At 43.0% G+C, this 23,963-nt stretch overlaps 2 protein-coding genes across 6 annotated transcripts in view; one reads left to right on the forward strand and one right to left on the reverse strand.

Moving 5' to 3' along the window:
* The first annotated feature begins 5,358 nt into the window (after nucleotides 1–5,358).
* On the forward strand, nucleotides 5,359–17,644 carry LOC115133433 (thioredoxin-like). Its single transcript, XM_029666650.2, has 5 exons — nucleotides 5,359–5,499; nucleotides 10,627–10,731; nucleotides 16,343–16,408; nucleotides 17,294–17,359; nucleotides 17,527–17,644. Exons 1-5 carry the CDS (start codon nucleotides 5,374–5,376, stop codon nucleotides 17,590–17,592), a joined length of 429 nt encoding a protein of 142 aa, XP_029522510.2. The 5' UTR covers nucleotides 5,359–5,373; the 3' UTR covers nucleotides 17,593–17,644.
* A 1,002-nt stretch (nucleotides 17,645–18,646) lies between these two features.
* Nucleotides 18,647–23,963, reverse strand: part of LOC115133432 (sushi, von Willebrand factor type A, EGF and pentraxin domain-containing protein 1-like) — a 149,392-nt gene continuing 144,075 nt past the window's right edge. For all 5 annotated transcript variants that reach the window (XM_065021845.1, XM_065021842.1, XM_065021844.1 and 2 more), the window contains 2 exons: nucleotides 20,238–20,331; nucleotides 18,647–18,924 (listed from right to left, as the gene is read on the reverse strand). In XM_065021845.1, coding sequence (XP_064877917.1) covers nucleotides 18,894–18,924; nucleotides 20,238–20,331 — 125 coding nt within the window. In that variant the 3' untranslated portion in view covers nucleotides 18,647–18,893. The remainder of the gene's footprint in view (nucleotides 18,925–20,237; nucleotides 20,332–23,963) is intronic.

Consider the following 23,963-nt stretch of genomic DNA (forward strand, 5'->3'; position numbering starts at 1 on the left):
AAAGGCTAGAGCTGCCGTTTTTAAGGAGCGGGACACTAATCTGGATGCTTATAAGAAATCCCGCTATGCCCTCAGACGAACCATCAAACAAGCAAAGAGTCAATACAGGATTAAGATTGAATCCTACTACACCGGCTCTGGCGCTCATCGGATGTGGTAGGGCATGAAAACTATTACGGACTACAAAAGGAAACCCAGACGTGAGCTGCCCAGTGACGCAAACCTACCAGAAGAGCTAAATGCCTTTCATGCTCGCTTCGACGCAAGTAAAACTGAATCATGCACGATAGCACCAGTTGTTCTGGATGACTGTGTGATAACGCTATCGGTTGCCGATGTGAGCAAGACCTTTGAAACAGGTCAACATTCACAAAGCCGCAGGGCCAGATGGATTACCAGGACGTGTACTGATCACCGACAACGATGAGACAGCCTATAGGGAGGAGGTCAGAGAACTGGCAGTGTGGTGCCAGGACAACCTCTCCCTCAATGTGAGCAAGACAAAGGAGCTGATCGTGGACTACAGGAAAAGACGGGCCGAACAGGCCCCCATTAACACCAACGGGGCTGAAGTGGAGCAGGTCGAGAGTTTCAAGTTCATTGGTATCCACATCACCAACGAACTATCATGTTCCAAACACACCAAGACAGTTGTGAAGAGGGCACGACAAAACCTTTTCCCCCTCAGGAGACTGAAAAGATTTGGCATGGATGCCCAGATCCTCAAAATGTTATACAGCTGCACCATCAACAGCATCCTGACCGGTTGCATCACCACCTGGTATGACAACTGCTCGGCATCTGACCGTAAGGCGCTACAGAGAGTAGTGTGCGTATGGCCCAGTACATCACTGGGGCCAAGCATCCTGCCATCCAGGACCTATATAATAGGTGGTGATAGAGGAAAGCCCATAAAATTGTCAGAGACTCCAGTCACCCAAGTAATAGACTTTTTTCTCTGCTACTGCACTGCAAGCGGTACCAGAGCGCCAAGTCTAGGAACAAAAGACTCCTTAACAGCTTCTACTCCCAAGCCATAAGACTGCTGAACAATTAATCAAATGGCCACCGGACTATTACATTGACATCCCCCTCCCACCATTTGTTTTGTACACTGCTGCTACTCGCTGTTTATTATCTATGCATAGTAACTTCACCCCTACCTACATGTACAAATGACCTCAACTAACCTGTAGCCTCGCACACTGACTTGGTACCGGTACCCCCTGTATATAACCTCATTATTGTTATACTATCGTGTTGCTTTTTATTATTTTTAACTTTAGTTAATATGGTAAATATTTGCTTAACTCTTCTTGAACTGCACTGTTGTTTAAGGGCTTGTAAGTAAGCATTTCACAGTAAGGTCTACACTTGTATTCGGCGCATGTGACAAATAAAGTTTGATTTGATAGCTCAGTGGTCTTGCGGGCTCGTCTGAGAATATCCATCTTCTCATGGAAAAAGGGCACTCGAAAAATGATGTCACGGTGTCTATCACCGTCCAGGAGCTTTGGGCACAGTGACCGGTGGGAACGATCACCTCACCGTCCAGGAGCTTTGGGCGCAGTGACCGGTGGGAACGATCACCGGGGTTTCTCATCCATGGCAAGAATATCCTTCAGCAGCCTGGAGATTAAATCTGTGGTGCAAGGCATTTCCGTTGACTCTGGGACCGATACCAGTCTCAAGTTATTGCGGAGAGAAAATCCCTCAAAGTTCACACAGCTCTCCTGTACCTTTTTCAGATCTGCACCCAGGCATTTCACGTCAGCCTCCAAGGAGGTAGTCAGGTTGGAGACACTGGTAGCAGAGGTCTCCAGTGCTGCAATCGTCATGGTGTGCAACTCTGTTGTTTTGAGTGACAGCTGGCACCGTCTCGTTTCGCAGGATAGTTAAATCTGCTTTTAAAGTATCAGAAACCTCTTGTATTCGGACCTCAATCGTAGCAACTACATCCGTTTTCCTTTCAACTATCTCAGAGCGTGGTAGCTTGATGACCTCGAGATTTTTAATTTCAGCGCCACCAGGCAAAGCCGCACCCCTGGGTAAAAGTGTGAGTCTCTTAGGCCCTCTGACACAGGAGAGGGCGGTGATAAAAATGTGTCTTGTACGCCGGGTTTTCTCAAAGTCGTGTTTTTGGCCTTATGTTTCGTTGACATGCAGACATTTGAAAGAAAAGTAATCTTGGGTATTACAGAAAAGGATCACCAAGCTAATATTTGAAAATAAATATGGTTTTGCTGTAAAATTCACAAACTTTAAGAATAATGCGGGAGCAGATGGAAAACACGTCAGTCACACATTGTGCCAGTTTTCTAACTTCTTCACCCTTGACCCCCATCAAGGAGTGGTTCAAAGCTTGCGACCCCTGGTTCAAAGCTTGCGATCCCCGCGCAAATGTAGCGCATTACAGCCATAAACAGTGATGCATTTTCAAACGTAAGACACAGAAATAAACCGCGTTTTACACATGCATTTTAAAGTCAGTCATTCATGTTAGCAGTAATTAACAACTAGGGATATCATGTCACATCGTTACTTCTCTGGAGTCAAGAGCAAGCAGGATCATATGGCCTACCTGTATGCAGCGGAGGTTGCAGGATTGGATGGAAAGCATGATCTATCTGTAGGCTTTTTCTTCCTCACAAATATTGTAATTAATTCATCAGAATATATCTTCACCCCATATGTATTGAAGGTAGTGCGATGTTACAGCTGTCTTTAGACATACAGTGCATTCGGAAAGTATTCAGACCCCATGAATTATTTCACATTCCACAGCCTTATTCTAAAATTTATTATATTTTTTATTAATCTACACACAATACCCCATAATGACAAAAACACGTTTTTAGATTTTTTTGCAAATGTATAAAGAAAAAATTATATCACAGTTATGTAAGTATTCAGACCCTTTTCTCAGTACTTTGAAGCACCTTTGGCAGCGATTACAGTCTCAAGTCTTCTTGGGTATGATGCTACAAGTTTGGCAAACCTATATTTTGGGAGTTTCTCCGATTGTTCTCTGCAGATCCTCTCAAGCTCTGTCAAGTTAGACGGGGAGCGTCGTTGCACCGCTATTTTCAGTTATCTCCAGAGATGTTCGAGTTTTAGAAGTGCTTAGGGTCGTTGTCCTGTTGGAAGGTTAACCTTCGTCCCAGTCTGAGGTCCGGAGCGCCCTGGAGCAGGTTTTCATCAAGGATCTCTCTGCACTTTGCTCCGTTTATCTCTGCCTCGATCCTGACTAGTCTCCCAGTCCCTGCCACTGAAAAACATCCCCAGAGCATGATGCTGCCACCACCATGCTTCACCTTCGGGATGGTGCCAGGTTTCTTCCAGGCGTGACACCTGGCATTCTGGCCAAAAAGTTCAAAATCTTCATGTGCCTTTTACTGAGAAGTGTCTCCGTCTGGGTATTCTACCATAAAGGCCTGATAGGTGGAGTGCTGCAGAGATTGTTGTCCTTCTAGAAGGTTCTCCCATCTCCACAGAGGAACTCTGGAGCTCTGTCAGAATGACCTTCGGGTTGTTGGCACAGTATTTCCAGTGGATGATTCGGAAGGGATTAATTTTTCCAAACTGCCCCTGAAATCATTTTTTTTCCTCATTCAAACTTGAACGTCATGAAGGAAGCCTGGAGGCTCTTCTGGGCGAGTCTCAAGTCATCAAATTTGACTCCAAGTCGTGACACCTGTTAATCTTATTTCAGTCTTTGGGAGCTAGCTAGCTATATGTTCGTCTTCTTCAGACAGTAGCTTGCGTTTTCAATAGAGGCTGCATTTACATTGTATAAGCAGGCCATTGGCTGCATACATCACGAGGGGTATATACAGGAGTTCTGATTAGTTCCAAGTTTAACATTTCGGCAAATTTGCCTGAGAAGACAGTGTTAAAATATACTTTTTTTTATGAGAAAATGTCCTAGAATTGTAGGTTCCAACAATTTTTTGTCATCATAACAATGTCTTACTCTCAAATACAAAAGAAATCTGCTCCTCCTCCCTCGCTAGATAGATCAACTTCACTATATTCGGCATTGGCCCACCAACTACTAGTAGGACAAGGTTGTGTATTTGCAGCCATTTCAGCAGGTTTTCAGAGTCGAGTCGACTCTTCTTCTACTACTTGTACTTGAGTGTCACGGCCCACCTACGTTAACTTCCGGTAATACAAAATTGTGAAAAATAAAAATGACCCCGCTGCCAACAATAATCCCTCATAACAACAAAAAACAAACACCACCATTTAACCCTATCTAATCCTACTCCTACTCTGGGAGGACAGAACACTACCACACAACACCTCCTGGAAATCTTCTACAGTAAAACCTGTCAATCCCAAGCACTTCTCTGCAGCAGCCACCACAACCAATTTTCTGTGATTGACATTTCATTTCTGCAGTACAGTTAACAACAATGGCTATGAATGCTAAGAAACCCACCTTACTGAAGCACATTATTCCCATCCCTCTCTATTGGTCTCTGCGTACTCACAGGAATCCTCTCAGGGTCCCTCACCCTGTACCCATCTTCCTCTACCACTCTCTTCACTGCTTCAGCATACGACATTTTCTGTACTACTGTTACCCTAGCAACCTGCCTTTTCTCTCACCTGACACCTCCGATCTCCAGCCACAATTTACACACACACATAACTTTCTCCACCGATACTTCACGTTCATTCGTCACATGCCATCCTGCACACTTATCGCCTCTTCCTCTTTGTTTACTTTCACACTTGACAAGCAACTCCTAATGCCGCGTTCACATACTAGTCTGAGGTAGGAAACTCGGAAATGTCGAACATACTAACTGGTTCAACGCGGCACGTGTATAACTACCAGTTAGAAAAGTCGGACATTTCCGATTTTCTGCTTCCGATTAGGACATGAACGCTGCATAAATCCAGAGTCTGCGCATGCACTTCCCAGCTCCAACGCTATTGGACGCTTCTGAATCACCGGGTCTCTCAATCAATCCCATGACCGTAGTAAACCAGGAATTTGTCAAGTCACGATGACTTGTAAAATAAACTACTGTACATGTTGCCTAACTACACAACATGCAGTATTCATTAATTTCCCGTGGGCAGATGAGATTAAGTATTTATACTATACTGTTTCAAACCAAGTATGATCACTTTTGATTCATGTTAGGAAATACTATAAACTACCCCATCTACATGACCCAAGTCATTAGCATACTTGATTTGCAGACTACACATAAAATATGAAAATTACATAAAACATTTCAATAACGACAATTTCCGAGAATGTGTCCTATACATTGCATGTAGCAGATGCTACAATATTTATATGTATCATCCCGATCAAAAAGTTTGTTCATGCTTTGGCCTCGAAGGGCAGGGCTTATGAGCGGCGTTTATAAGCCCAGCCCGTCAGGTTTTGTCACACTTCACCCAGGAAACTGCTTGCTTTTAACGGAGTGTGCTGTTACTTTGCGTACTGTCAACATGATTATTGTCATTGACGATAAGGTAAGACCTATTCAGTTTTGTCGTTTTGAAACGTTTAGAGCATATAGATTAGTGTCCCCGTCGCCGCGCCTGTCATCAAATGTTCATTCCTAGTTTACCGCTAACTAGCTGTTTGGATGTAATTTGTTATGGGTGTAAAATGGCACGTTGATGCCATTTTACACCCATAACACTAGTTAGTTACCTAAGGGTCAAGGAAACGTGTTCATCTCGATAGTTTGCGGGCTAAATCTCAACAGGGCTAGATCAAATGTTTTTGTTTGGGCGAAACGACCAAATTCACAGAAATGGGAGCTATAAATCTGTCACTCATTGAAAGCAAGCCTAACCTTTAGATCCCTTGGATGTGTTCTATGCTTCCCGTTAATTTTTCATATCCTTCACTTTGTTTTGTAGCCCACACCAGCTTCAAACGGGTGCAAATATATTATTTTTGGTTATAGAAAATATATTTCACTGCAGATGGTACAATGATTTTCAACATTGTTAGCTTGTTTTGTCACAAACTGAAACTAGGCAAACTAATTTAAATAATAGGGGTTAGATCAGCTTTAATATTGCAGATGGTCGTTTCCGTCATTGTAGTTGTCTGCCTTTCCAATCACACATTTTTGAAAATATGTATTTTCACTTAACCCTACCAGCTTTTCCATAATTGGAGTAAACTAATGGACCACAGCATGTGGGCTTCTACTTCCAGTTTATACACATTTTAGACGCAGTGTATTTTACAATAGTTATCTTTTGTTTGTTTTTTAGTCCCATCCCTTCAGCAGCTCTGCCATCTATCTCTGAAAACCATAGTCTTGCTTTATATTTGCCAAATATTTTTAACTGTGCTGTTACAGAGGTTCTGAACATGCATACATTTTATGGCCACAGTATATTATACATGAGTTATCTTGTAGTTTTTAGTCCCACCCTTCAAGCTCTACTCAATTAGGGAAATTGTTAGAGATTTCTGCATAGTGCATTTTACCTCTTAGATTTAAGATTCCCAAAACAGGGGACCTTATATCTAAGAGTTCTGGTACCGGTTCCGACCAATGTTTTTGCTTATGAATTGATCTGTGAGCACCATCGATCAAAATGGCTTGTGTTGAGTGATGGCTCTGGTTCCCACAGACAGTTTTTTATTTTCTAAGCCTGTGTTATGTAGATGTGAAATCTGAAACCACTTGAAGCTGGGATGTCCCTCCTACCATTTCATTCCCTCTTCTGACTCCCCATCAACTCCTGTCTGAACCCCACATTGCAGGGCAGATTGGTTTCATAGCCGCAGCACATTTTAGAGATCAAATTTATAGCCATTCATCTAAAATAATTCAGTGTTTTAAAACAACACTTTCTGTTTGTCATAGACTGACAAGATAAATGTGAGATGAAAGGCGTTTCTAACGAGTTCAGGAAGCCAAGATTTGGGAGATGTTCACAGCGATTGGGGCAGACCCTTTGCTCAAGAGACCTGTAGAAAATAAGCACATTTTCTTTAACTATACATACAAATATGCATTTTACAGTTAAGGAAGGTGAAATCTTAGTTAATCATTTCATAATTTGATTATACTAAACTCAGCAAAAAAAAGAAATGTCCTCACTGTTAACTGTGCTTATTTTTAGCAAACTTAACTTGTGTAAACATTTGAATGATCATAAGATTTGAAAAACTGAGTAAGTTCCACAGAAATTGAATATTGTGCCCCTGAACAAAGGGTGGGTCAAAATCAAAAGTAACAGTCAGTATCTGGTGTGGCCACCAGCTGCTTTAAGTACTGCAGTGCATCTCTTCCTCATGGTCTGCACCAGATTTGACAGTTCTTGCTGTGAGATGTCACCCCACTCTTCCACCAAGGCACCTGCAAATTCTCTGACATTTCTGGGGGGAATGGCCCTAGCCCTCACCCTCCGATCCAACAAGTCCCAGACGTGCTCAATGGAATTGACATCCGGGTTCTTCTCTGGCCATGGCAGAACACTGACATTCCTGTCTTGCAGGAAATCCCGTACTGAACGTGCAGTATGGCATTGTCATGCCAGAGGTTCATGTTAGGATGAGCCTTCAGGAAGAGTACCACATGAGGGAGGAGGATATCTTCCCTGTAATGCACAGTGTTTCGATTACCTGCAATGACGACAAGCTCAGTCTGCTGTGACACACCGCCCCAGACCATGACGGACCCTCCACCTCCAAATTGATCCTGCTCCAGAGTACAGGCCTCGGTGTAATGCTCATTCCTTCGACAATAAACACAAATCCGACCATCATCACTGGTGAGACAAAACCGCGACTCGTCAGTGAAGAGCACTTTTTGCCAGACCTGTCTGGTCCAGCGACGGTGTGTTTGTGCCCATAGGTGACGTTGTTGCCGGTGATGTCTGGTGAGGACCTGCCTTACGACAGGCCTACAAGCCCTCAGTCCAGCCTCTCTCAGCCTATTGCGGACAGTCTAAGCACTGATGGAGGGATTGTGCAACTCGGGCAGTTGTTGCCATCCTGTACCTATCCCGTAGTGTAATGTTCAGATGTAGCGATCCTGTGCAGGTGTTACACGTGGTCTGCCACTGTGAGGATGATCAGCTGTCCGTCCTGTCTCCCTGTAGCACTGTCTGCAGTCCTCATGCCTCCTTGCAGCATGCCTAAGGCATGTTCATGCAGATGAGTAGGGAGCCTTTGGTGTTTTTCAGAGTCAGTAGAAAGGCCTCTTTAGTGTCCTAAGTTTTCATAACTGTGACCTTAATTGCCTACCGTCTAAATTGTTAGTGTCGTAATGACAGTTCCACAGGTGCATGTTGATTTAATTGTTTGTGGTCCATTGAACAAGCATGGGGAAACAGTTTAAACCCTTTACAATGAAGATCTGAAGTTATTTGGATTTTTACGAATTATCTTTGAAAGACCGGGTCCTGAAAAAGGGATGTTTTTATATTTATAAAGCATGTCATTTCAAGCCTTATTTATACAATTTTGTTCGCTAGGAAAGTCATATCAAATTTCATTTTTTGATCATATTTGTACTGTGTACTTGAGCATGTGTCCTCAATTGACTACACCTCAGGAATGTATAACCAGAAAAGTGAGATTTTTAACCTTTTTGAGTGCAGCATTACAAGTTTTTAAAATTGTTCCTCATGATAAATCATTTACTTTTGGGGATTATGTAGATTAACCGGTTTAAATGTAATAGCCACGCTTGCTTCACACTCATGTTGGTGCAAGCAGGCTAGGTATCAACAGCCAATCCAGTAGCGTCTGAAAACTAAAGTCCGCTTTGATTGGTCAATAGTAACTCTGTCGCAGAGTATTTGCATAAAGTTCAGCTTTCCCCAACTTTGGTCATGCCCTATTCATGTCCCTCGCCAATGCTGTCATTGCCCAATGGTTTCTGACCACTTTGATTTATTCAATGAAATTGAATGAGCTTCCGTTGTTTCATAACCCCCAATGTGATATGTGGATATCTTGTATAATGTAGAAGGTGTAAAATAAACTCTGAAGCGAGTGGGGACATGCTAGGTTTCAGGAGCCTGCGGGTTAGATATGATTCCACCATGAGTGGCAACAACCGGCTACTATTCAACTCCTAGTTTATCCAGTGACCATCACATTTAGGATGGCTGGTTGGCTAGCTAGTGTTCTGTCTCTCACTGGCCATGCAAGTATGATCATGGCTATAGTAGAAGGGACCATGCAGTAGCCAACTAGCTAGCTAATCGTGGATGCCAAGAGACCCAGCTCATGGGCACACATGCTATGTTAGACATGATATCACCATGGACAACAATAACTGGCGACAACTAGTTCATTTTCAGACCTATTCAGCTTATTTTATCCACTGACCACCACAACATTTTGCATACCCAGATGTGTTACACTGGTCTTAATGAGATGGGGGGGGAAACTGTCAATTTTCTCTTCTGCACTGTTAAACCAATCCAGTAAATGTGGAAGAGTAGTTGAGTTGAGGTGTAGCTTTGTTAATGCCAAAAGTGGAAGCTAATATGTCGCTTTGTTAATGCCAAAAGTGGAAGCTACGTCACAGGCTCTAAATTTTCCCTGATAACCAGAACATCTGGGTGTTGGGGACTGAGCAGAAGCTAGCCCTTGATCATGAATCTCAGTTCCATTACATTACACAAATCATTGGACTAAGATGTATTTTGTTAAGTCTGAACATCAACATTGCGTACATTGCGGTACAATGTTGGAAGCATAAGGACCTTTTCATATCAGCGAGCAATAATTTTCAAAAAACATTACATTGATGCACACCTTTTCTTTATAGGGTTTCTGGAATACCGAGGGACCATTTGTGTTAATTAGCTATCTAGCATGCTCTGAACATCTGTATGTCACGGAAGAAGGCTGACAGAAATGTGTTACACTCGGCTGAAAATGTGATGACGGTAAAAACCGTGTTTGTTTTTTTGCATTAATGACATCATTTTGATGTGCTAGGAAAATAAATCCCTTTCACGTTTCTAAAACCGTATCGCAATTTAAAATCAAATCACACTTAGATGGAGTTTTTGGCTTGCCAGAGCCAGTCTACCTCTGAATATATTCAATTAGGTCCTTGGACCTAAAGGAGTAACGGTAGGCTCCTTGAGTAGAGGCTAGTCTTTGACTTCATTGTTGAGAAGATGGCATCTCACCCAGGCAGTATGGATGGTGGTGTTAAAATAAGCTAGCAATCAAGGCTCCTGGTCCAGCCTCAAACGAGTTGACATATGAATTAGTGTGGGCTTTTAGTAGATAAGACTCCCTTTGGAGAGGACTTGTGATCTGCTCAATCGAGCCTGAGGAGCATCGATGGTCAATTGCAAGTGTATGATAACAGCATAGGCAGTCGATTACTGATGTCTGTTGTGGTGATCTTGACATGGGATGAATTAATCCTCTGAAGTCATTGACTAAATCATGCTCTTGTGTGGTCTTATAAGATGCACAGACATTTGCTTTGTCTACAGAGATGTGTGCTTTTTACTTTATTTTTGACTGTTGGATTAAGATGTTTCTTATTGTCCTGGCACTAAGCAAGGTCCTATCATGTTCCTGTCAACCAATAAAGTATTCTATATTCTCCATTGTTTGCCAATAACCTATTTGTATACTCTATTGTTCTATAGGAGGCCTTTCTCAGTGCCCTGACAGAAGCAGGAGACAAGCTGGTGGTAGTGGACTTCACAGCCACCTGGTGCGGCCCTTGCAAGAACATTGCTCCCTTCTTCAAAGTGAGTGGTCTACCAGCCTAGAGATGTCTTCCCCTGAAACGGCGACCTACTCCCTAGTACACTACTTTTGAAAAGGGTCCACTATATAGGGGATAGGGTACCATTTCAGATGCAGAATATACAAAAGTATGTGGACACCACTTCAAATTAGTGGATTTGGCCATTTCAGCCACACCCATTGCTGACAGGTGTTTAGAATCAAGCACACAGCCATGCAATCTCCATAGACAAACATTGGCAGTAGAATGGCCCGTACTGAATAGCTCATTGACTTTCAATGTGGCAATGTCAATGCGTCACCGTCCAACAAGTCAGTCAAATTTCTGCCCTGCTAGAGCTGCCCCGGTCAACTGTGCGGTTATTGTGAAGTGGAACATTCTAGGCGCAACAATGGTAGGCCTCACAAGCTCACAGAAAGGGACCCCTGAGTGCTGTAGAGCGTACCAGTCGTTTGTCCTTGGTTGCAACACTCCCTAGAAAAACGCAACGTCGGCACAGTAACATTTTGGGAGCTTCGTGAAATGGGTTTCCATGGCCTGAGCAGCCATACACAAGCCTAAGATCACCATGCGCAATACCAAGTATTGGCTGGAGGGGTGTAAAGCTCGCTACCATTGGAGAAATAATGGTTTGGGGCTCTCATGGTTCGGGCCAGGCCCCTTAGTTCCAGTGAAGGGACATTTTCACGCTAGATCATACAATGACATTCTGGATGATTCTGTGCCTACAACTTTGTGGCAACAGTTTGGGAAGGCAGTTTTTTGTTTCAACATGACAATTCCCCCATGCACAAGTGAGGTCCATATAGAAATGGTTTGTTGATCAGTGTGGAAGACCTTGACTGGCCTGCACAGAGCTCTGACCTCAACCCCATTGAACACGTTTGGAATTAATTGGAATGCCAACTGCGAGCCAGGCCTAATCGCCCAACCTCACTAATGCTCTTGTGGCTGAATGGCAGCAAGTCCCCACAACAATGTTCTAACATCTAGTGGAAAACCTTCCCTGAAGAGTATAGGCTATTATAGCAGCAAAGGGGGGACCAACTCCATATGAATGCTCATGATTTTGGAATGAGGTGTTTGACGAGCAGGTGTCCATATTCTTGGTCATGTAGTGTATGTCTATGGGTCCATGATGTGTCCCTAGGGTCAGTCAACCTCAAAAAGCTCAAGAAAGAGTATTTTATTAGCATTCCTGCAACATTATTTTGTAGAAATATTATTTTATCTCAGAAATTAATGTAATTGCTTGCACCCAATTTGGCAATTTTTAAAAATTTATAGTATTCATATAATATTCAATAAATGTATACCTAAGATCTGATATGGCCCAAACTTTTTTCTATTAATGAGTTAGACATGAGGAATCCAAATAAATGGTAAAAAGCCACCCATGGACCCCCATGCCATTATTTGAATCTTAAACATTAAAATGGCCAATTTGGGTGTAATCAATTAACTAAACTTATCACATCAAATTATATTTCGCATTTTATTTGACACGTGTGGAATACAACCGGTGTAGACCTTACAGTGAAATACTTACTTATATGCCCTTTAACACTTTTTCTTAACTGCATTGTAGGTTAATTAAAGAGCAGCAGTAAAATAACATTAGCCAGGCTATATACAGGGGGTACCAGTACAGAGTCAATATGTGGGGGTACAGGTCAGTCGAGGTAATATGTAGGTAGAGTTATTAAAGTGACTACGCATAGATAATAAATAGTATGGGCCTCCCGATTGGCGCAGTGGTCGAAGACCACTAGAGATTCTGGGCTCGAGTCCAGGCTCTGTCACAGCCGGCCGCGACCGGGAGACCCATGGGGCGGTGCAAAATTGGCCCAGCGTTGTCCGTGCTAGGGGAGGGTTTTGGCCAGGAGGGATGTCTATGTCCCATCGCGCACTAGCAACTCCTGTGGCGGGCCGGGTGCAGTGCGCAGTGATATGGTCGCCAGGTGTACGGGGTTTTTTCCAACACATTGGTGCGGCTGGCTTCCCTGGTTAAGTGGGCGTTGTGTCAAGAAGCAGTGCGGCTTGATTGGGTTGTGTTTCGGAGGACGCATGACTCTCGACCTTGGACTCCCGAGTCCGTACGGGACAAGCTAACGACCAATTGGCTACCATGAAATTGGGGTGGAAAAAGGGAGTAGACAAAGGGTAGCAGCAGTGTAAAAGAGGGCGGGACAATGCAAATAGTCTGGGTAGCTGTTTGATTAGCTGTTCAGGAGTCTTATGGCATGGGGTTAGAAGCTGTTGAGAAGCCTTTTGGACCTGGTGCTCCAGTGCCGCTTACCATGCGGTAGCAGAGAGAACAGTCTATGACTAGGGTGGCTGGAGTCTGACTATTTTTAAGGCCTTCCTCTTACACTGCCTGGTATAGAAATCCTGGATTGCAGGAAGCTTGGCCCCAGTGATGTACTGGGCTGTATGCACTACCCTATGTGTAGTGCCTTGTGGTCAGAGGCCGAGCAGTTGCCATACCAGGCAGTGATGCAACCAGTCAGGATGCTCTCAATGGTGTAGCTGTATAACTTTTTGAGGATCTGAGGACCCATGCCAAATCTTTTCAGTCTCCTGAGGGGAAATGGGCTTTGTCATACCCTCTTCACAACTGTCTTGAGGTGTTTGAACCATGATAGTTTGTTGGTGATGTGGACACCAAGGAACTTGATGCTCACAACCTGCTCCACTACAACCCCGTCCATGAGAATGGGGCTGTGCTCGGTACTCCTTTTCCTGTAGTCCACAATCATTACCTTTGTCTTGATCACATTGACGGAGAGGTTGTTATCCTGGCACCACCCTATAGGCTGTCTCGTTGTTGTCGGTGATCAGGCCTACGACTGTTGTCGTATGCAAACTTAGTGATGGTTTTGGAGTCGTGCCTGCCCGTGCAGTCGTGAGTGAACAAGGGAGTACAGGAGGGAACTGACCATGCAACCCTGAGGGGCCCCGTGTTGTGGATCAGCATGGCGGATGTGTTGTTACCTACCCATACCACCTGGGGGTGGCCCGTCAGGAAGTCCAGGATCCAGTTGCAGAGGGAGGTGTTTAGTCCCAGGTCCTTATCTTAGTGATGAGCTTTGAGGGCACTATGGTGTTGACTGCTGTAGTCAATTAGTAGAATTCTCACATAGGTGTTCCTTTTGTCCAGGTGTGAAAGGGCAGTGTGGATTGAGATTGCATCATCTGTTGGGGCGGTATGCAAATTGGAGTGGGTCTAGTATTTTAGGGATAATGGTTTTGTAAGCCATGACCAGCCTTTCAAAGCACTTCATGGCTACAGATGGGAGTGCTACTAGTTGGTAGGCATTTAGGCAGGTTACTTTTAGTGTTCTTGGGCACAGGGACTATGGTGGTCTGCTTGAAACGTGTTGGTATTAGACTCTGTCAGGGACAAGTTGAAAAATATCAGTGAAGACACTTGCCAGTTGCATGCTTCAGTGTTGCTTGCTTCGACGCGAGCATAGAAGTGATTTAGCTTGTCATGTAGGCTCGTGTCATTGGGCAACTTGCAGCTGTGCTTCCTTTTTGTAGTCTGCAATAGTTTGCAAGCCCTGCCACATCCGACGAGCATCGGAGATGGTGTAGTATAATTAAATCTTAGTCCTGTATTGACGCTTTGCCTGTTTGATGGTTCATTGGAGGGCATTGCGGGATTTCTTAAGCTTCCGGGTTAGAGTCCCGCTCCTTGAAAGCGGCAGCTCTACACTTCAGCTCAGTGAGGATATGCCTGTAATCCATGGCTTCTGGTTGGGGTATGTACACATGGTCACTGTGGGGACGGTGTCATCGATGCACTTATTGATGAAGCCAGTGACTGATGTGGTGTACTCCTCAATGCCATTTGAAGAATAACGGAACCTATTCCAGTCTGTGCTAGCAAAACAATCCTGGAGCTTAGCATCTGTGTCATCCGACCACTTCTTTATTGACCGAGTCACTGGTGCCTCTTGCTTTAGTTTTCGCTTGTAAGCAGGAATTAGGAGGATTGAATTATGGTCAGATTTGCCAAATGAAGGGTGAGTGAATGCTTTGTACGCATCTGTGTGGAGTAAAGGTGGTCTAGAGTTATTTTGTTTCTCTGGTTGCACATTTTAACATGCTGGTAGAACATTTATGAAAAAGGATATAAGTTTCCCTGCATTAAAGTCCCTGGCCACTAGGAGCTCCGCCTCTGGATGAGCATTTTCCAGTTTGCTTATGGCTGTATACAGCTCCATGAGTGCGGCCTTTGTGCCAGCATCGGTTTGTGTTGGTAAATGGACAGTTACGAAGAATATAGATACCGTCTAGGTAGATGGTGTGGTCTACAGCTTATCATGAGATACTCTACCTCAGATGAGCAAAACCTTGAGACTTCCTTAGATCTCATGCACCAGCTGTTTACAAATATACATAGACCGCCACCTCTTGTCTGACTAGAGGCTGCTGTTCTATGCTGCCGATAGTGTATAACCCGCCAGCTGTATGTTATTCATGTCGTCATTTGGCCACGACTCGATGAAACATAAGATGTTACAGTTTTTAATGTCTTGTTGGTAGGATATTTGTGTTCGTATTTTGTGAGTAAGCGCTGTCATATCTAGACCCTCTTTTGGTCGTAGGAGACAGTGGCAGAAACATTATGTACAAAATAAGTAACAAATAACGCGACAAAACACACAATGGCACAATTTGGTTACAAAATGTTGTAGGAACGCTAATCTTATCTGTTATCAACTACAGAAATGATTTCCGGAAAATCGGCGATGGTGGGTGTCATGGCTTGCAGAAATGACATGGAACAACCACCTCTGCTAGTTGTAGCTGTCTGACGTTCTCCAGTGAGGGGCCTCATGCCAAGTGGGAGTTGTCTGAAGCGGTTGGACTGAGCCAGAGATATAATGAGAGAACCCTGGCTTGCATCCCAAGTGCCACCCTATTCCCTACATAGTGCACTACTTTTGACCATGGTCCATATGGGCTCTGGTCAAAGTAGTGCCCTATATAGGGAATGGGGTGGCATTTGGAACACTGACCCTGTCTCTGACTGAGTCGTGTGTTGTCTTGGTGACCATCGGGAGAGCCTCCTCCAGGACTCGGCGCTTTGCGCTTATCATGTGAAAGACCCATAATATGGTCTCTGACCAGAATGCTAATGAGCGATAGTGAATCAAAAGCCCACTGAGGATGTTGTTCAGTAAGGCGTCGCAAAATATTTTGAAATGAAACAGAAAACAAAAATGAGTTTTCTATTGGACAACTCCAGTAGTTTCAGTCCATTTGAACATGACTTGGGGCATTATGGCTTGGGGCAAAGTAAAGCATGTTCTCACCACTACCACAGCTGTAGCTGTGATACTGCTGCCTGCAACCCATGTTACACTGACTCAAAAGATGCATTGTCACCTCTGAAACTTCTATTACATGGCACTAGTGGTGGTGTAAATCAAGTCCGCCACAAAACAATGGTGTGCGTCCTCTATCAATTGTATGTTATGACTACGAACACTAGCTGTTATGCTCAAGTCAACTGGTTGAGACAGTACAGTATTAGGCTTGTTTTTCCATGGTTGTTTTGCTGACCCATGACCTTTTAATCTCTGCTCTTTACTTCTGTACAGGGGCTGTCGGAAAAACCAGAGAACAGTAACGTGGTTTTCCTCAAGGTGGACGTTGACGACGCAGCGGTGAGTCACATAGCAGTGTCATCTGAATCCAGATTAGGGATATGGACGCTTAAATGTAACTGGGAGCCTTTTAAAGATTTTTAAGAAGATAGTTAAGTTATTAGGAAGGACGTCTACCATGGATCGCTAAAATAATATGGATCACTTTTTTTTTTTCTCTCTCTCTGCTATTTTAATATTGTGGGGACACCTATACATTTGTCAGTCAAGCACGAGTTATCAGTGTAGCCTATTATCGTCTAGACATGGCGTTTTTAGATATGTTCACGCCTACAATAAAAACCTCCAGGTTTCCGTCAATAAAATTCAGAATTACAGTTTGGGGAGTGGGGACTAATCCTGTGTGAATCGTCTTCTGGAATAACGCACATAACCAACGTCTCTAATACCTGTCTGAATAGGGCTATAACATGGCAAAGACTAGGCTCAGTGTAGAGTGCGCTTCAGAAATATCCAAGATTTTGAGTCGACCAAGATTTTGTAAAGCAGGGTCATTAGTAGCTGTCTAACTAGTGGTGCATGACTCCAACTCATACTCCACTAGTTGGACAGCTCTACTAATGACCCTGCTTTCCTGTCTCAGTTTTCAAGTGAAAGGTTATCTTTGTTTTGCAGTAAACTGTGGTTACAAGGAGTCGCTTTGTGTAATGGTGGGGTTTTCCCAGACCTACTCCATTTGCTTGATGACAGAAGGCTTGAGGCATTCTGCACAGTCAGTTAAGCTGGACAGGGTTGTCCTAACTAAGACCTTCCTTACTGGGTGTTACTCAACCACATGGATGTTTTTTATAGACTCTGACTATTTTTGGACTACTACCTTATCATAGCTCCTTATCCCCATGGATAAGGGGTTTAAATCACCATTCACTCTCTCTGTTACTGTAGGATGTGGCCCAACACTGTGATATCAAATGCATGCCAACGTTCCATTTCTACAAGAATGGGGGAAAGGTGGGTCTTTTCATTCATCTTTATGCTTTTTTTTTTTATGACTAAGACTGTTAGATTTAGTACAGGCCTAGTATTATAGTGTTTATACTACTATACTATCCCATGTTTTTGAACCGTTGCTACAGTACATTGAAAGTGATTGTAAGTTGTCCTGGTGTCGTTCCCAGGTGGATGATTTTTCTGGGGCCAACCAAGCCACGCTGGAGGAGAAGATCAAGGCCCTGAGGTCATGAGGCCACACACACTGACGCTGTAGAAAAACAACCACCAACCATGTCTATAAAACATATTCCAACTCCCTCTCAACGGAAAGATTCCACCATATGTACAATCTAACATTCAGTAAAAAAAAGTACATCTTAATTATATTTTCTCTTCTAAATGTTCAGACCAAATCATACCTCTAAATCTTCCAGTGTATGAGTATTATGTTATTATTCATCTCAGGAGTTTCTCTTTAAAAGGACCATATTATAAACCTGTTTTTTAAATCTTAGAGCTATGTTGTATTGTTTATATTCTGTTGTGTGGGTGCGTTCAATAAATTAAGATTCATTCTGAAATTTGGTTTGTGTTCCCATGCTTTTTATGGACGAGTTAACGGACAAGACGGGACACATACTGTAAGTGTTGCACTATGCATGCGGGTGTAGTCAATACTTGTATATTTAACCTTCTAGATTAGAATTGAGTGCATGTGTGACATCTGGCTGGTTTGTTTATATCCTAATGTTTATATAGAATTATTAGGCTGCAGGTAGCTTAGTGGTTAGTGCATTTGGCCGGTACACAAAACATTGCTAGTTCAAATCCCCGAGCCGACTAGGTGAAAAATCTGCTCTGCCCTTGAGCTAGGCACTTAACCCTAATTGCTCCAGGGTCACGGTCAGTAATGAATCCCTTACCGTTGGTGTCTGGGGGAGTGAGATGTGAAACAACAAAAATCTATTTCATGCCACACTTTTTCAGTTTACACTCCCTTGTACATGTTTGACAAAGGACGAACATAAGCATCCCCAATTTGACTTTTTTGATGGTATAACATTGGAGAAATGTCTGTTTTGGCCTTTTAGATTCTATACGTTCTAAAGCATCATGTAATGCCTCATTTAGTAACTACAGTGGAGGGATAGACCATTAAGACTTCTAAATGACTATGGCATATTTACTCCCTCCTATGCATCTCAAGCACTATGGCTATTGACTAGAAGCGTCATTAAAGAAGTAAAGCGAGGGGGAGAGGCTAATCCACTAGGCTTGTATCTGAAAAAAGGAGGGAATGGAACATTGTACTGTATTTTCTGCTTTAATAAAAATGTGAGAATAGTTTACACATTGGACAATCACAGTTTTTACACATCATACAAGTATATAGCAGCATATAGTTAATACTGTTGATTTTCTATATGAAAAAATACAGCTTTATTTTACAATGTATCGGGTTTGTTTTTTGAGAGGAGAGAATGCATGGTTTACAATTATGAAATAATTATACAACTCCCATTTGAGAGCAAGATCTTTCACGCTGGACTTCTTAAAAATGAAAATATCCTGATTTTCTTTTCCTGTAAAGTGGAGAGAAAAGGAAAATTAGACTACAGCTTTTTTTTTTTTTTTTAAATGGCATTTTCAAATCCTTTTCTTTCTAAGCCTGAGCTTTTAAATGGAACAACATTGCCATTAGCCAGTATAGATATCCTATTGGTGCCCTCCTGTTTTGCGCTGACTGTTGGGGTTTAAAAAAGCTTCACAATAAATGGAGAGCCCTACAGCGTAACTGAGCCAAATGGGTTCTATGACGACTCCGTGGAGACGGAAGTGAGTGGTTTCTCAATCAGTTATACCTGTCAGCCTTAAGTTTTACAGAAAATTGGAACGGACTCGATGGCAGTGGGGGAAGCTATAGGAGGGCCTGCTCATTGTAATGAACGGTATGGATTAAATGGAACGGAGTCAAATGTGGTTTCCAAATCTGTTTGATACCGTTCCATTCCAGCCATTACAATGACGTCATCATTCTATAGCTCCTCCCACCAGCCTCCACAGAGTTCCCACAACTGACTCCCAAAGCTGAGTTTTTACTTTAAAAAAATAAATAATAGGTAGATATTCCAAGAATTCACATGGTCAGGAAAAAAATCGTGGTCAGATGAGAAGAGCGTTCTGTTTTCGAGTGGTGCAGTCAGGTACTGTATATCTACTTCCAAATAAGCTGACATGTGCTGAGTTAGTACTGGGCCTCTATCTCTATCCACCCACACCTTGGCCTACCTCCAACAGAGGGAGAGCTGAGGTGAGAGACACCTGGGTTCAATTACTATTTGAAATCTTTCAAATACTTTGAGTGCTTGCTCTAGCCTGCCTAGAATGCCAGATGGGCGGGATTTGCCGTTTTGGGACTATTCTATTAGCCTTTAAGGCAGGCAGGCTCAATCAAGCACTGGTAAAGTATGTGAAATGATTTCTAATAGTATCTGAACCCAGGTCTGGTGAGAGTGCTCCTCTCCCCCACTCATATTACGGAGAGATTGTATAGTGCACTTTGGAATACTGTGCTAGTGTGCGTCTCAAATGATGACACAAACAAACCTGATTCAGGGAAAGAGGAAGTGGAGTGCATATTATTTCCTGGGAAATGTTGCTTTGTCATTCTATCCAGTCTAGGGATACTCAAGCACACTAGCTCTGTGGGTGGTCTGATAGTACTAGTATGTGTATTTGCAGGAACGACAGTAAGTACAGTATTGTGTGAACATGCATGTGTTGATTGTCAGTTTGTGTGTGAATGTGAGAAGGGATTTGTGTGTATTTGTGAGGATGTACTTATGTTTGTAGTGTGAGTCTGTCTGTCTCCCTGTGTGTATGTTTGTCCTCTCACCTCGAGCAGTCGTGCCCGCTCCATCCTGGACTACATTGACACCGGTTAGGCCTGATACACCTTCCACCATTCAGACAGGGCGACAAGCACACCGCTGTGAAAACACATGCAATGTCAAGACCTCTGTAAACCCTTCATTCAACACGAACAAGCTCGCACACACCCACTCACAAACACACACAGGTGTGGACACACACACACACACACACACACACACATACATTCAGTAAATGTCATTATCAGGATCTCAACTACAAGACTTCCTCATAATAAAACACGTTCCCTGGTAGAACCCTTATAGTCCGCCACAGTGGACATAATACCCATAAAATCATGGAAATTGTTCCAATGATTTTTCCACCATAATGTTGTCAAATGAAGACGTTTTCGCATGAGTAATCAATGACACAGGCGAAATGGGAATGCGGTCATCCCTCTGTGCAGCATGACTTGTGCTCACCCTTTTTCTAGGTACACTTACATATGGAAAGAGCATATGGAAAGAGGGCCTGTGACGAGACTTCCACTTTTGGACGTTAACAAGGTGACACTCTTACTTAACTCCTCCACATTTACAGGATTGGTTGAACAGTGCAGAGAGAACCTCCACCGACAGTTTGTTTTTTCTTCCTGTCGAAACCAGTGGAGAGGATCTACAGTTGAAGTCGGAAGTTTACATACACTTCGGTTGGAGTCATTAAAACTAATTTTTCAACCACTCCACAACTTTCTTGTTAACAAACTATAGTTTTGGCAAGTCGGTTAGGACATCTGCTGTGTGCATGACATTTTTCCAACAATTGTTTACAGATTATTTCACTTATAATTCACTGTATCACAATTCCAGTGGGTCAGAAGTTTACATACACTAAATTGACTGTGCCTTTAAACAGCTTGGAAAATTCCAGAAAATGATGTCATGGCTTTAGAGTCAATTGGAGGTGTACCTGTGGATGTATTTCAAGGCCTACCTTCAAACCCAGTGCCTCTTTGCTTGACATCATAGGAAAATCAAAAGAAATCAGCCAAGACTTCAGAATTTCCAAACGCCAAAAGGTACCACGTTCATCTGTACAAACAATAGTACGCAAGTATAAACGCAGTCGTCATACCACTCAGGAAGGAGACGCATTCTGTCTCCTGGAGATGACTGTACTTTGGTGCGAAAAGTGCAAATCAATCCCAGAACAACAGCAAACGACCTTGTGAAGATGCTGGAGGAAACAGGTACAAAAGTATCTATATCCACAGTTAAACGAGTCCTATATCAGCATAACCTGAAAGGCTGCTCGGCAAGAAAGAAGCCACTGCTCCAAAACTGACATAAAAAAGCCAGGCCACGGTTTGCAACTGCACATAGTGACAAAGATCGTGCTTTTTGGAGAAATGTCCTCTGGTCTGATGAAACAAAAATAGAACTGTTTGGCCATAATGACCATTGTTATGTTCGGAGGAAAAATGGGGAGGCTTGCAAGCCAAAGAACACCATCCCAACCGTGAAGCACGGCGGTGGCAGCATCATGTTGTGAGGGTGCTTTTCTGCAGGAGGGACTGGTGCTCTTCACAAAATAGATGGCATCATGAGGTAGGAAAATTATGTGGATATATTGAAGCAACATCTCAAGACATCAGTCAGGAAGTTAAAGCTTGGTCACAAATGAGTCTTCCAAAAGGACAATGACCCCGAGCATACTTCCAAAGTTGTGGTAAAATGGCTTAAGGACAACAAAGTCAAGTGGAGTGGCCATCACAAAGTCCTGACCTCAATCCTATAGAAAATTTGTGGGCAGAACTGAAAAAGCGTCTGCGATCAAGGAGGCCAACAAACCTGACTGAGTTACACCAGCTCTGTCAGGAGGAATGGGCCAAAATGCTACCAAATACTAATTGAGTGTATGTAAACTTCTGACCCACTGGGAATGTAATGTACATGGCACCAAAGTGTCTCCTGACCCCTCCTGTCTCAGCCTCCGGTATTTATGCTGCAGTAGTTTATGTGTCGGGGGCTAGGGTCAGTTTGTTATATCTGGAGTACTTCTGTCTTATCCGGTGTCCTGTGTGAATTTAAGTATGCTCTCTTTCTCTCTTTCTCTCGGAGGACCTGAGCCCTAGGACCATGCCTCAGGACTATCTGGCATGATGACTCCTTGCTGTCCCCAGTCCACCTGGCCGTGCTGCTGCTCCAGTTTGAACTGTTCTGCCTGCGGATATGGAACCCTGACCTGTTCACCGGACGTGCTACCTGTCCCAGACCTGCTGTTTTCAACTCTCTAGAGACAGCAGGAGTGGTAGAGATACTCTTAATGATCGGCTATGAAAAGCCAACTGACATTTACTCCTGAGGTGCTGACCTGTTGCACCCTCGACAATTACTGCGATTATTATTATATGACCCTGCTGGTCATTTATGAACATTTGAACATCTTGGCCATGTTCTGTTATAATCTCTACCCGGCACAGCCAGAAGAGGACTGGCCACCCCTCATAGCCTGGTTCCTCTCTAGGTTTCTTCCTAGGTTTTGGCCTTTCTAGGGAGTTTTTCCTAGTCACTGTGCTTCTACACCTGCACTGCTTGCTGTTTGGGTTTTTTGGCTGGGTTTCTGTACAGCACTTTGAGATATCAGCTGATGTACGAAGGGCTATATAAATACATTTGATTTGATTTGATGAGAGAAATAAAAGCTGAAATAAATAATTCTCTCTACTATTATTCTGACATTTCACATTCTTAAAATAAAGCGGTGATCCTAACTGACCTAAGACAGGGAATCTTTACTAGGATTAAATGTCAGGAATTGTGAAAAACTGAGTTGAAATGTATTTGGCTGAGGTGTATGTAAACTTCCGACTTCAACTGTATATGTAGTTTCAGGCGTTTCTTTTACACCTGCTACGTTAAATTACATGATCACCATTAGTGGTGCTTTCCACATTCATATTCTCCTGAAATGCATACCAAAACTACATTCACACAGAAAGAGGACATGAGCAAAGATGCAATGGAAAAGAAGAGAAATTAGTTTCTTGGTTTCAGTATTAACCACATCCACATTGAGAGGAGGATGTCATTGTGTGTGGAAAAACCAAAGTATGGTAACATACTGTACATCAGACGTTGTGATGTCACCACTCACTGACAATGCCTTAGTAAATGCCCCTCAGGGATTGGTACAGTTGAATAGAATTGAACAGTAAGCCTAACAATCAGAGAGGTAGTCTGTTTCTACCAGACAGGGTCAGGTTTCTGTCCATGCTTCAATGATGATTGCAGCGTTTGCTTTGGGCTCTGTTAAGGAACAATGACTTTCACAGCAAACACATCGGTTTTCATGGACGCAGCATTACCGCTGCAACAGTAGCTTACAGTGTGACTCGCACTGACACAGACCGAATGGGTGGATAAGTACCTCTGATCATTAATTCATTCTCTCCCTGATGTCATCAACACTTAAAAAACAGTTTCTCACCAATCATTACCAGCCTATAACAATATTCAGTATATTTTAGACAGATGTCTTAAGTCAGCAATTAAGTCCTATTACTTATTTTAAGATTTTTTTTTAAAGAAAAATCTTAGTTATTTCAGGCTACACTTTTGTCACATTTGTGACATCTCAAAGTAAGTTTAGTTTCATGCTTTTTGCTTCACTGCTTTAATCAGTGACAGCCTGTTGACATTCTGTACAGTATCTAACACTGTCGCCATAGAGGCAACAAGATAATATT

This window comes from Oncorhynchus nerka, linkage group LG8 (genome assembly GCF_034236695.1).
Source record: "Oncorhynchus nerka isolate Pitt River linkage group LG8, Oner_Uvic_2.0, whole genome shotgun sequence".
In the NCBI taxonomy this organism is placed as follows: Eukaryota; Metazoa; Chordata; class Actinopteri; order Salmoniformes; family Salmonidae; genus Oncorhynchus; species Oncorhynchus nerka.